Source organism: Centropristis striata, chromosome 19 (genome assembly GCF_030273125.1).
Source record: "Centropristis striata isolate RG_2023a ecotype Rhode Island chromosome 19, C.striata_1.0, whole genome shotgun sequence".
Classification (NCBI taxonomy): domain Eukaryota; kingdom Metazoa; phylum Chordata; class Actinopteri; order Perciformes; family Serranidae; genus Centropristis; species Centropristis striata.
The window spans coordinates 17,352,017-17,366,129 of NC_081535.1; the positions used below are offsets into that span (position 1 = coordinate 17,352,017).

At 41.7% G+C, this 14,113-nt stretch overlaps 1 protein-coding gene across 1 annotated transcript; it reads left to right on the plus strand.

The window, feature by feature from the left end:
- Positions 1 to 782: 782 nt before the first annotated feature.
- Positions 783 to 13,431, plus strand: LOC131993003 (alpha-synuclein-like). The gene is made up of 6 exons (XM_059358729.1): positions 783 to 1,067; positions 1,430 to 1,589; positions 2,256 to 2,285; positions 3,709 to 3,839; positions 8,819 to 8,890; positions 12,733 to 13,431. Exons 2-6 carry the CDS (start codon positions 1,469 to 1,471, stop codon positions 12,751 to 12,753), a joined length of 375 nt encoding a protein of 124 aa, XP_059214712.1. The 5' UTR covers positions 783 to 1,067; positions 1,430 to 1,468; the 3' UTR covers positions 12,754 to 13,431.
- Positions 13,432 to 14,113: the final 682 nt, after the last annotated feature.

A 14,113-nucleotide genomic window follows, 5' to 3' on the forward strand; every position in this document is an offset into this window, starting at 1 on the left:
CCTGAAAAAAGGCCTACTTGCATAATTCTGAAATGTAGCCTACATTATCTTTCAGTTTGGGTTAACCTTACCTTTTTTTATTTACCTCTGGCAGTTCACCACTTACCTTCGTACTCTTTCAAGCTGTTCATTTGACTTGAACTGCTTGAATTTCAATAAAAAATGGAAAAATTGGGGTGTTCTAAAACTTTTGACCGGTAGTGTATATATATATATATATATACACTCATGGAAAAACCACCCTTGTTTTCTTATTATTGGAACGTTTAGTTGTACCAGGCATTGAAATGACAATAAATTGAAGAAGACAATGGACTAATATAGTTATAGTTAGTTATAGCAAAAAATAGTTGTTCCCACTATGTATAGGCTATTAAAAAGTATGTACACAATTTTTTTTTTCAAAATGACTTGATGATAGTCTGGTCTACTGCAAGTCAATTCCAACATGGCCTTTGATTGACAATGCAAAATAAATGGTGAGGGAGCAGCTGTGCAGCTGTAGTTAACATCTTACTCACATGTGGGAACAGTGAATAGCCTAGTAGTGTTATCTTGCATAATTATACTGCCACTAATTGGTAGTTCGTCCGCAGATGCATTCAGCCGACTGATGATTTTAAAGAGCCTGCTGCACCTACACACTGTGGACAACCCACGTACAGAAAGAGCTACGTAATCTTTGTGTGTGTGTGTGTGTGTGTGTGTGTGTGTGTGTGTGTGTGATACAGACAGACAGTGGAGCATCTCTTCTCTCGCATCAGCATCACGGGGGTTTTCATCGCCCTTTTTCTATCACAAGTCAGGCGTCTGTCAAACCTGTGGAGCGTCTCTCTCTCTCTCTCTCTCCCTCTCTCTCTCTCTCTCTCTCTATCCCTCTCCCTCTCTGTGTCCGTCTGTCTGTTCGGAAGACACTACACTACACCACACACATACACACGTCGTCTTGTAGAGTAGTTGTAGTTTGGAGACAATAAAACCGGTTTTACTGCCCTTTGGGGGAATCTCCGCTGTCATCCCGGAAGACTCATCTCATTCTCGCCCTTAAAGGAAGTTGAAGCGAACAGGTGGGTAAAACAGCTTTTTTGTTCTCTTTATCCTGTAATATTTTTAAAAATCCTTTATTTCAGAATGCTATCTTTTGTTTTATTAATCGCATTGCACTACAATAGCTCCTCTTTTTCTATTTAAATGAAGAGTAAACCAATTCATGGTTTCTCAGTGGGGCTGTAACCAGTTCTACAGGTGGGATTCAGAGCACGGCTGTTTGTATAACCTGATCAATTATTTCACAACTGGCTTGATAAACCTGGCAGAGAGAAAAGTAGGGCGGTGGCATCGCTTTTTGTGTCTATTCCACACGTTTTTAATACCGAGCGCTTCGATCCGGGAGTGCCTTCTCATTGCGCCTCTTTTGCCATCCTCACAGCTGTGTGTGCGTGGTCATTTGGGAGCCAATCAAGCAGCCATGGACATGTTCATCAAGGGTCTCAGTAAAGCCAAGGATGGGGTCGTGTCGGCGGCGGAGAAAACCAAGCAGGGAGTGACTGGAGCAGCTGAGATGACGAAAGATGGGGTTATGTTTGTCGGTGGGTGCTGTGAATTCAATTGATTGATGGTCACGTTAGGAGAAAAATGGGTCAGAAAGCTTTTGTTCATTCATATCAGGGTTGGGCCAGATGACTTTAGAAATGTATTCAGTTTCAAATTACAAGGCAATTTCTGTAGAGTAATCCATTTGATTGCAAAAAGGATGTAACATAATCTGAATACTTTTGGATTACTCAAAATCAAACATTGAACATATTGCACCTACTACACAGTGACCAAAATGCATTTCTAATATCAGTATTTACAGTTTGCAGTACTGGCACAAGCTACAGGTGTACTGTGTGTATTCTGCAACATGTGGGATGCTGTTTCTTTTGTGCAAGTTTTTATTGCTGCTGTTTTTTAATCAAGGGAGGACACATGGAAGACTCATACTGAAAAGACTCTATGTGAAAATCACAGTTGTCCTTGACAATGAAACTACATTCTAACACTTAAAAAATGTAATCTGTGCTGATTATAGTTGGCTTCTTATTTTTTTATTACATCACCCTATATAATCCACCCAACCCTGATCATCAGTATTAAGCTACACACTTATCAAGCTGTCTTCTGAGTATGAATGAAACAGGGCATTTTGATGATTTACCCTCTAGTATTTTTATATTTTTCACTAATTAAGCTTCGCCTGTATTTCCTTTCAGGTACCAAAACAAAGGATGGAGTCTCATCAGGTAACATCACATGTCACACACTGCAGGCTCAAATGCAACTGTTCCTGGAAACAAAATCAATATTGTATAAATTTACACATTTTGTACACTAAGCTTTAAGCTCACAGTTGGTCACTGAGAGAGATGTACTGTAACTCTGCAGGTGAGTGTCGTATTTCACCGCCTTACTCAACACAACCTGCCTAACTCAACACAACCTGCCTAACTCCCTGTGGGCCAGGCCTTGCCATTTCTCATACATAACAAGCAGACAAGCCAAGGGGGACTTCCTGTTATAGGCACCCAGGGAATTGGGCTGTATTGTTGTATCACAGCTGCAAGTAAAGGGAGTGTTTTAGAAACTGGGATTATACAGAATGTCATGAAATGAGGAAGAAGGGAGATTTTCTCTCAGTAGGACCAAGCAGCCTACAGTAGACCTAGCCACATAGGTGGCTATGATATAGCAGCTCAGTTGTGATTAATTATTATGTGTAAAACTCTGTTACCATATGGTGTAGAGCATCCGTTACAACAAGTCCTCCAACTTCAACCCAGTCGCCAGAATAAACCCTCGAGTGAGAGAGAGAGAGAGAATAAACCCTCGAGTGAGCCTCAATCCAGCAGCTTTCTTGTGATTGGATATACATTGCAAATGTAATTTTTCTAGCCTTAATTTAATGATGAAGCATCACTGCATTAAAAAAATAAACAAATTACAACACACCTCTCCAGTTACACAAACAAGTTTACTTAAAAGTGCATTTAAAATCAGATGCACTGATCACACCAGAATTACACCTTCCACAGCAATGCATCATTCAAACAGCAAAAGGCGGGGTGAAACTCACTGTAGAAGGAAAAGGCCTCCAGGCTGTTTATGAGGTTTTTCAGGTAATCAAGTGACACTGCAGGTGATGATCCAGTCTTAAATAACTTGGTAGGGCGTTCCAAGTAGAAGCATTAGAGTATTTAACAACATAAGTAATACAGAAAGTAGCTTCCATCACATCTGGGAACAGGTTTTATGTAAATGCAACATTATCCTATAACCAAGCAAAAGAGCTGTTTTAAAATGTGGCAACAGTTACAAATTGGTTTGATTATTTAAGTACCATATGATGAAACCTAATTGCATGTTAGCAAAAGGAAGAACCATTGAGATTTTGGTGACTTTGTGTTTGTTCTTTTAGCACCTCCATCAGGTCAAACTAAGCAAATGGTTATTCAAATCAACATTCTGTGAAAGTTAGCAAAATAGCTTTAATTTCTCTTTCTTGTCAACATCTATCATGAACAACTACAGTAACAGTCTTTAAAGTCAAATTACGTTTTCTTCCAATCATGGTGGAAGCTTTGAAATCCAGTATTGTGAGATCTGTGTCCACATGCTAAACCAGGTACACCCTGCTCAAATGTCCTTCTTTTTCTTCTGTCCCTGCAGCTGTCTCTGGAGTGTCTCAGGTCAGTGGAGCCGTTGTAACCGGAGTTTCTGCTGTGGCTCAGAAAACTGTGGAGGGTGCAGGCAACATTGCTGCTGCCACTGGATTGGTCAAGAAGGATGCCGCCAAACAAGTAAGAAAAATACTTCTCATTTAAAGTTCAATATAACTTGTCTTCCCCTTTTTTGATTGCTATAAACAAAAATAGTTCACTTAAATTTCAATAACCACACTAGCAGCTATCCAGCTTCAGGGCTGAAGTTGCTGCTGTTGCTTCTGAGATATGCCAGGTACGATACCTCATGTCGTGATTTGTATCACAGGTTAATGTTCTGGTAGCTTGGTCATTTGAAACTGCCCTTTCAAAATGAGACAAACACAAACAGTGTGTAGAAACTACCAAACACTTGAGCAACATCTAGTGGTAATCCGTGCTATCATTTGCTAGCTAGGCTAACAAGCGTCCACTTTCCAATTAGCTTCCACTTGGATAGGGAGTTGCATGGCTTAGCTTTCTAATTTGCTTTTTTCCAAATGTTGTCTTTTGTAAGGAGAAAACGTGTGTAACTTGCTAATGGAAAAGGCCAGGGGTCGCAACCTTCGCTAATAAAAGAGCCATTGTTGGCCAAAAAAAGAGTCGCAAACCTTATTTTGAGCCTTACAACAAGATAAACATCCTGCTAAGTCTAAATTAGCCTAGCAACATTACAAATAGTGCATAATGAGCATTTATTAATATGATTTTGTCAGAATGCAGCGAGGACCCAAGGACACCAAAGAAACATCTCAGGAGATTTGGAATTGATAGTGAGCCTAGCTAGGGAAACTCAAAATTTGACTTGAAGTTGACAAAATGTTGAGGTTAAGGCGCTGGGCCATTGATTTTTTAAATTCCATTTATAAGCTCACATTTTTTACAATTGGATACAAATTGCTTTGGGCGGATACCAATGATAAATGCAAATTAAAATGTACACCCCTGATATAGTGTCTGTTTTAGGCCTTTATATATCAGTCAGCTGCTGACATTGGAATCGCCCTCACAGACAAGCAGCCGCCCAAGAGGCTAATAAATGAAGCCGATGCAAAAGTGCCAAAAAGTTATACACCATCAAGGGCATGGCTTCTGTGAGTGATAGGTGGTTGATGTCACAGGCATCAGGCTTCATTCGGCCCGCCACAGCACACTCTTTGCCTATTTTTGGATAAACCCAGACATAGGACACTGTCACAATGACGACACAGAGAGACATCATACTGAGCTATATTTATACCATCTATAACCCAGAGGCTTGAAGCTCAAACAGTTTCCAAAATATAACCTAAAACTGTTTTATCCCATTACTTAACATAGAAAGTGATAATAATTTCTGTTTGACCTAATGCTTCTTTAAAGACAAAAAGTATTGATATATATATATATATATATAAAAACAAGAACCTTTGCAGCACAGCACAGCACATCCCTCCATTTCATGTCAGTGGCGTGCAAGCTATAACTCTTCACTGCGTCAAAATGGCCTCCTGACCTTGGGTCATTTGTCATCACTCCTCATATCTGTTGTGAGTCTATTCTTCTCTGAAATGAAAGCTGTTACGTACTGTTAGCTTTCCCGTATTGTTCATCTTGTCACTCTGGCCATCATTTGTCCAGAGGAGGTGGAGGAGGAGGTACAGACAGTTCACTGTAGCAAACAATTTACTGCAGTGACAAGTGCAAGTCAAATATGAAAAATGACTTTTCTTTCCATTTCTTAAGTTGGTTATTTTTGCCCTCTTCTTGCAAGGCATTTGGTCATTGTTTGTGCAGCTTTTTGACACATTCAGGGTAGCGTGGCTACCATTTAGGACACTGAGGTCATGTGTTCTTTAGCATTTTTGACATACTATTGTATACAGCCTCACAAAAAAAATACTTTTTATCAATTAAAAAACAATGGATTGTCAATCCCCATAGACTCCCATGTTAAAAAACCCTACTTTAAAGCAAAAATAAACGTGTTTAAAGCATGGTACAAAAAAATGTTTTGGTCTCGATAGCTAATTTTCTCATTCATGACTGTGAGGGGGATGAATTGTGATATAACTTACCAATTCTTTAATTCTATTAAGGCTTATAGATATGCAATATTAAGGGTGTGGACTCCGAGTGACAGATGGTGGCTGTCACAGGTGACTACTGACAATTTGGCCTGGCTCAGCTCCACCCATGCTGCACCTCTTCTGGATTAGCTGGGAGTAGGGCGGAGTCAGGCACTCAATATGATGCTGTCAAGAATGTATTGCGAAAATGTGCAAGAATAGATAGAGTGCATAGAAATTAATTTTTTTTAAAATCAAGTAAACATGGTTGGAAACAGTGCATATTTTAAAATATGAATTATAATATAGAAATGTTTTATGAGAAAGGCCATTCAACAGGTTTGTTAGACCTCAAGGTTGCATGCAGTGAGCTTTGGTAAGAAACACTGAATGTAAACATGCAAAGACGTCCAATTTGCACAAGATCCATGACCTACATATTTACATATTCACTTTTCATTTACACCAATTCCTATTAGCACAGAAACTCTTGAATCAAGGCAAGATTAACAGATGGCCCTGATGGTCACGCTCTGCTTTTTTTACACTGACAAACACTGTTATCACTGTTCTCCTTTTGTTGTCAAACCATAGCAGTTACACTACCCTGTGGTTTAGATCAGGATTAATAAGGTTTTAAAATTGGGTGTAATTCTGAAGAGATGACTACATTTGCTTGTAATTACCCTCCTCTCTCATAACATGGCTGTGAGTAGCAGGAAATGATAAGCCAATCAAAGATTTCCCAGGGCAACGCCAACACTGTTGAATGTTTGTTGTGATGCTCGATCTCCCGCCCCTTAATTAGTGATGAAACACAATTTAGACCCCAGAGATAGCAGCACACACACATGCACACACACTTCCCCAGCTCTGCTTTAATTGGCTGTGATTAGCAGAAAGTAAAAAGATAAGATTCCAAAGAAAGTTATTTTTCTGCCAGTGGCAACAACCTGGACAAGCTGTTTTTTTTTTATTATTGAAGCAATGAAGTTCTTTCTCCCCTACTGCTTTCATCCTTCACGCTCACTTTAGATTTCATTATCAAAAGATGCTGCCGGTATTTCCCACAAACATCCAATTGAATTCTTTCATCCTCGTCAGCAGTCGTGTTATGTAGGCAGCATAGCTCATATTCACCCTAAGGGATAAAACACTGATGGAGCTCCACCTGGAATATGATCAGCCTTATTATGAGGAACCCTGACAAGCCAGACTGGCAGGCGGCACAAACAAACAGATGGACAAACATACACAGAGTGTACCGACTGATGGAGACGGTGGACTGACTGACGGAGGAATAAACACAGATTTTTTTTAAAAACCTAAGTCCTGGTATTCCCAGCGCGAGATTGACATGCAGACAGCAGCAGATTGTGCTCATTTAACCATTATTCCCAGGCGGCTCAGCCCCTTAAACGTCATTAATATTGATTTAATTTAATAATTGATGCCAGGTTGAGAGAGCCCATCAAAGATCGTCTCCTGCGTGTCTGACACACACACATAGACACACAAACAGAGGACGGTGAGAGTCTGATTAATCTCCTCATCTAGTTGTTTCACCAATTCATCAGCTGCTGGTGAGTCATATCAGGAGACAGCAAAAGCCAGAAATGTAGAAGGAGAGGAAAATGACAATGAGATAGAAAGCTGTAGTGGGAGCTGACAGGAAATAGAAAATGGTCTCAACAAACACGTCTTATTGCTCGGATCTTTTCAGCGACATGCAATAAAAGAGGCTTCTCTATTGCATGTCCCTAGACAGCAATCTCTGCTTTGAAACAAAACAGATAGGAGACGAGGTATTACTTTGATTTTGCTTTGCTTTAAAAAAGATGGTTTACACAGATAGCTCAGGTTTGATATGTCCTGAAAAGTGAACAAATCTTTAACTTTTTGGCCAAAGTTTAATCTGACCACAGTAAAGAAAAGACAAGCTGTTTACTGGCAGTCATACTATGTGTTTGTGTGTGTGTTTACATGAGCACACACACTTCTCCAGCTCTGCTCGGTGAACAGATGGAGGCTCGACGGGTGGCGTTAAATGCAACAGCAGGAGGAGAAGGTGCAATAAGTTAAGATTATGTCAATTGCCGGTGAGCGCACATGTGCACGCGTCAGAGCACTGTGACCGCTCGCCATTAGGGAAGGTCACTTCAATGGCACGGTGTAATCATGGCATCCTGTCAGCGAGACAGGAGACGTCACACACACCCCCGCCTCCAATTCTTCATTAGCGCTTCATGCATTGCCTCTCTCTCAGCAGCCCACTCACTCCAAATGACCACCGATCACAATGATCGTTATGAAATGAGCGCAAATGCCTTTTAATGCGTAAAGAGACGAGCAAGAGCGTGGTGAATTCTGTGGGTTGTTTATAGTCAGACTTGTGTTATGTAATATTGCATACATTATTGCACAGGTAAATGCATCCAGATGTTGTTCTGAAAGTCTGAAGCTGTATCTGTGTCCAGGGGCTGCAACTAATGATTATTTTTTTTAAAGATTCAGGTGCTGATTCATATTTTTGTCGAAAATATGTCAATATGCCTGTAGTCATATCCCCCAGTCAAGGTGACATCTTTAAATGTCTTTTTTTGTCTGACCAACAGCATAAAATCCTGGTATTAGCAGATAAAGAGCATTTTTTCCAAAAAACAAAATACTTAAATGGTTATTCAATTATTTAAACAGCTGCTAATTCATTTTGATCCACTAATGCTAACATAACTAGTCATTTCAGCTGTGTCTGTCCAAACAATGGGTATAAAGGCTTCCCAAATGAGTCACTAATCAAACAAAGAAGAAAGAAGGAGAGTGAAAGAAATCATGAATGAATTCTATGTATTATATGTGCAATATGTGCACAAATACAGGCATATGGCACCAGACTTGAGCATGTATTAAACTCTTTCACTTGTCTGCCTTCAACAGCCTTCCTCTATTATTCTATCATATAATTTTAATATCATGCAATTATCAAATTGGATCATATTTAAAGTAAAACATTTTTTTGTCTTTTCTCAGAGTGATGAAGCGTCAGCAGTACAGGACCTGGCAGAGTCACCGATTGATACCGACCCTGCTGATGCTACAGAGGTAAGACGCCACAAGCAATAGCTATAGAAGGAATAGTAGATGGCCAGATACGTAGCAGACAGAGGTAGATTTATGGAAGAGCCTTAAATACACATCACTAAGCTCTCAATATTCATGGGTGGGTTTTTGGCGTTTTTTGTTTTTCATGCTTAAATAATATTGAATTATTTGTATATTATATCAGATTTGATGGCTTTTTCATCCTTGTATTGTAAAAATAGCATATAATTTAGTTTGGATAGTCTCCCAAAACTGTTTGATAACAGTTGAAAACATCTTCCAAAGCTGAAAGAGTAAAGTCAATCATTCAAGGGACAAAGACTGACCTTGAACACAACGTGGCAGCAGCAAGCATAATAAATAAACTTAATTTAAATGGGGGTTGTAGCCTCAACATATTTACACAGTTTCTGAGATATACTGTGCACTCTAATACCCACACGACCATTCTATTTAGTAGGCCAGAAAAAGATGCATAGTATGTCAATGGAAATATGCCAGAAGTACCAGGATGTCCCACTGCACCCAGTTGCAATTTGCATTTGTATGCAAGTCAGCCTCCTCCAAGAATCGCCACCTTAACGCAGTGGAGGGGTTTGTGTGCTTCAGTGATCCTGGGAGCTGTGTTGTCGGGAGCAATAGCTCCTGGTAAGGTCTCCAGAGGCAAAGTGGTCCCAGGGGAGGGGCCAGACTAAGAGCGATTCAAAGACCCTTATGAAGCGGGAAAACAGTGTACCTCGCCCGGCATGGGTAAACCGGGGCCCTCTCCTGGAGCCAGACCCGGGAGGGGAACACGCAAGCGAGCGCCTGGTGGCCGGGCCTTCGGCCTTCTTGGACTCTATTATTCTTCTGGGAGACTTCAACGCTCACATGGGTAACGATGATGGTACCTGGAGGGGGGTGATTGGGAGGAGTGGCCTGCCCGATCTAAACCCGAGTGGTGTTTTGGTATTGGACTTCTGTGCTAGTCACGGCTTGTCCATAATGAACACCATGTTCAAACATAGAGTTGCTCATAAGTGTACTTGGTACCAGAGCACTCTAGGCCAAAGATTGATGATCGATTTCATAATCGTATCGTCAGATCTGTGGCCGCATTTTCTGGACACTCGGGTGAAGAGAGGGGCAAAGTTGTCAACTGATAACCACCTGGTGGTGAGGTGAATCATGGCAGGGGAGGATGCTGGACAGACCTGGCAAACCCAAACATGTAGTGAGGGTGAACTGGGAACGTCTAGCGGAGGCCCCTGTCTGCAGGATCTTTAACTCACACCTCCGGAAGAATTTCTCCAGCATCCCGGGTGAGGTTGGGGACATGGAGTCCGAATGGGCCATATTCAAAGCTTCAATTGTTGACGCAGCTGATTGGAGCTGTGGCATGAAGGCTGTCGGTGCCTGTCGTGGCGGCAACCCACAAACCTGCTGGTGGACACCAGCGGTGAGGGAGGCCGTCAAGCTGAAGAAGGAGGCCTTTCAGTCTTGGCTGGCCAAGGGGTCTCCGGAAGCAGCGGGCAGGTACCGTTCGGCCAGAAGGGTTGCAGTTGCGGCTGTCGCTGAAGCAAAAACTGGAAAGAGCACTTTGAGGAACTCCTTAATCCAGCCAAAACATCCTCCACAGAGGAGGCAGAGTCTGAAGACTCAGGGGAAGACTCATCAGTATCCCTGGCAGAAGTCGCAGAGGTAGTTAAAAAGCTGCCCAGTGGCAAGGCGCCAGGGTTGGATGAGATTCGCCCTGAGATGCTGAAGGCTCTGGACACTGTTGGGCTGTCATGGATGACACGCCTCTTCAGTGTCGCGTGGAGGTCTGGGACAGTGCCAGTGGAGTGGCTGACCGGGGTAGTGGTTCCCATTATCAAAAAGGGGGACCGGAGGGTGTGTTCCAATTAACGTGGAATCACACTTCTCAGCCTCCCCAGGAAAGTCTACTCCAGGGAGCTGGAAAGGAAGCTCCGGCCGATTGTCGAACCTCAGATTCAGGAGGAGCAATGTGGCTTCCGTCCTAGCCGTGGAACAACGGACCAGCTCTTTACCCTTACGAGACTTCTGGAGGGGTCATGGGAGTTTTCTCATCCAGTCTACATGTGTTTTGTGGACTTGGAGAAGGCCTACGACCGTGTCCCTTGGGGAGTCTTGTGGGGGGTACTGCGGGAATATGGGGTACCGGGCTCGTTGCTACAAGCTATCCGGTCCCTATATAACCAACTTGAGAGCTGTGTCCACATACTCGGCACAACGTCAAACATGTTCCCGGTGGGTGTTGGCCTCCGCCAGAGTTGCCCCTTGTCTCCGATTCTGTTCGTGGTCTTCATGGACAGGATCTCAAGGCGCAGCTGGGGGAGGAAGGGATCCGGTTTGGTGACCTTAGAATTGCATCTCTGCTTTTTGCAGATGATGTGGTTCTTTTGGCTTCATCAGACCGGGACCTCCAGCACTCACTGGGGCAGTTTGCAGCGGAGTGCGAAGCGGTTGGGATGAGAGTCAGCACCTCCAAGTCTGAGGCCATGGTTCTCTGCCGGAAAACGGTGGATTGCCCCCTCTGGGTGGGGAGAGAGGTACTGCCTCAAGCAAAGGAGTTCAAGTATCTCAGGGTCTTGTTCACGAGTGAGGGTAGAACGGAGTGTGAGATGGACAGGTAATTTGGCACATTGTCAGCAGTAATGCGGGCGTTGTACCGGACCGTCGTGATGAAGAAGGAGCTGAGCCTGAAGGCAAATCTCTCGATTTACCGGTCCATCTACTTTCCAACCCTCACCTATGGTCATGAGCTTTTGGTAGTGACCGAAAGAACAAAATTGTGGATACAAGCGGCCAAAATGAGCTTCCTCTGTAGGGTGGCTGGGCTCAGCCTTAGAGATAGGGTGAGGAGCTCAGACATCTGGAGGGAGTTCGGAGTTTGGGCATCTGGTATGGATGCCTCCCGGGCGCCTCCCATGAGAGGTGTTCCGGGCACGTCCAACTGGTAGGAGGCCCCGGGGAAGGATGGATGGATGGATGCAAGTCAGCATGCTTTTCTGGCTATTCTGACCCACAATCATCTGCACAGTATATATTGTCCGATTTATGTACATTTCTCCACAGCCAAGTTTTTTATTCTTTCTATGTACTTATGAAATATCCAAAATCGGCCAAACCATTTGGCTTATACAATGTTTTTGTACAATATTCACTCATTAGACACATAGACCACTGTTAATTTCTTTACATTGCATTATATTTTAGCCGGAAAAACAGTATTCCCATCTGCTGAAAGTCTTAATATGGTATGGTAAGAAAATGCATGATCAAGTATTTAGTATCTATAAAGTCGTAACAAGGTAGGCTAAAAAATACAGTGATGGAAAAAATTATTAGACTTATTATTTTCCATGGTTTTCTTGATAATCACCAAAATCATTATCAAGAAAACAATTAAAAACTAGAAAATGAAATGGAAAATTAAAAATTAAATTAAACTCTTATGATAATATTTTTGTTGTTCATCATTATATTTGTCCAAGCAAATGTACCTTTAGTTGGACCAGGCATTGAAATTAACAAGAAAGCAAGGAGAAAACAAGGCTGTTCCAATATTTTTTTCCATGCATGTCTTTTCATTTCCTTCCTGAATGTGATTTTTCATGTGATATATGTCAAAATGACATATTCTGTCCCACAGTCATCTGCACAGCATATACGTATTTCAGCAAGAGGTGCAATGCATACTGCTTGCAACAGTACTTTCTAAGGGAGGCTGGAGTATATATTAAAAGTTTTTTTAAATGTGACATCATGTTGCCATCTGATGATGATTTTTTTCAAGGACAGTAAATTCACCACCCCCTCTTGTCCCTCTTCTCTCTCAGGACGACACCGATGATAACTGATCGAGAACTTCACAATCAAAGATCAAGTGATCGATGACCGAAACATTCCATGTTGCTCTGCCAAGTCCCGTTGTGCCTCGTTTTGGTCCTTTATGGAGTCTGTGCCCAACGTCTGTGAGTGTGTGCGTGTGTGTGTGTGTTTCTGTTTGTGACGTTACGTATGTCTGTACAGCAGTTTATGTGTAAATGTTGTAGAGAAAGAGATACGTGTGTGTGTGTGTGTGTGTTTATGCGTGTGCCTTTTACACATCAGTCCTGAAAGTGACCAGCTGTTATTTACAGTAAGTAAATGTCACTCTGTGTGCGTGTGGGTCTATATGTATGTTTTCCGTCAACTGTGTGGCTATGTCAATAACCCAAACAAGGAAATATACCACTTCAAGCACCTAAGTGTCTCTATATAAATGAACAATTTGCAGTGATCTGTTTGAAATGGAAGCATAATGATAATCTCTATTTTGGTCTGTATACTGTCACTGTTTTTTGCGGTGGACTATAAAGTGCTGAGCTATTTGTGCATTCATATTGTATTTTTTAAGTTATCACTGTTACGATAAAAAATATATCTCGTATACTGAATGGACTTTTGAAAACCAAGAGCATGTAAAAGTACTCAGCCTAACCGCTGTGATGACTTTATTTGGAGTTAAGTGTTGAATAAAAATAATCCAAAAAGTTTCTGAGGTTTTGGTCATTTATCTGTGTTTTGATATGACAAGAATTCCCATTTTGAGAGTTTTTGTTAAAGGAATAATTCATGGTCATTTTTGCATTTGAAGCATGACTTTAACTGCATGTTTTAATTTGGGTGAATATTATGTGCTGAAAGCTTCAAGCAATTTAGCCTGTTAATGCTAATTAATGACTGTTACAACTGAACTTAGCTGAGGATCATCTGGGAGACAAAAAAGTGCAATAACAATATCTGCCAGGAATTTTAGTGGCATTTGTTTTGAAGGCAGTAATAATCCTGCCTGTTGCCAGCAAACCAACCAGTGTTTTTACAGCAGAGCATGTTGGCCTTGTGCATGTTCTGTACCAGCTGTCCAACAGCAGGCTCGCTCTATAATGTGTTTAAGAGAGGAAGAGGAGATGGACATGCACTTACCAAGGTCTGCCCTTGCACAACAACTCCTCCGGCATCTTTCCTCCAAGAGACCGTTCTGCTTCATTAACACCGAGACCGATGTCCCATTTTTATTTGCCCAGCATCTCGCCACCTGTACTGTATATTAGACACAACATCCATCTACAGGTGCAGCTCAATAAATTAGAATATCATAAAAAGTTTATTTATGTCAGTAATTAAATTCAAAAAGTGGAAATAACACATTATATAGATCCATTACACATAGAATGA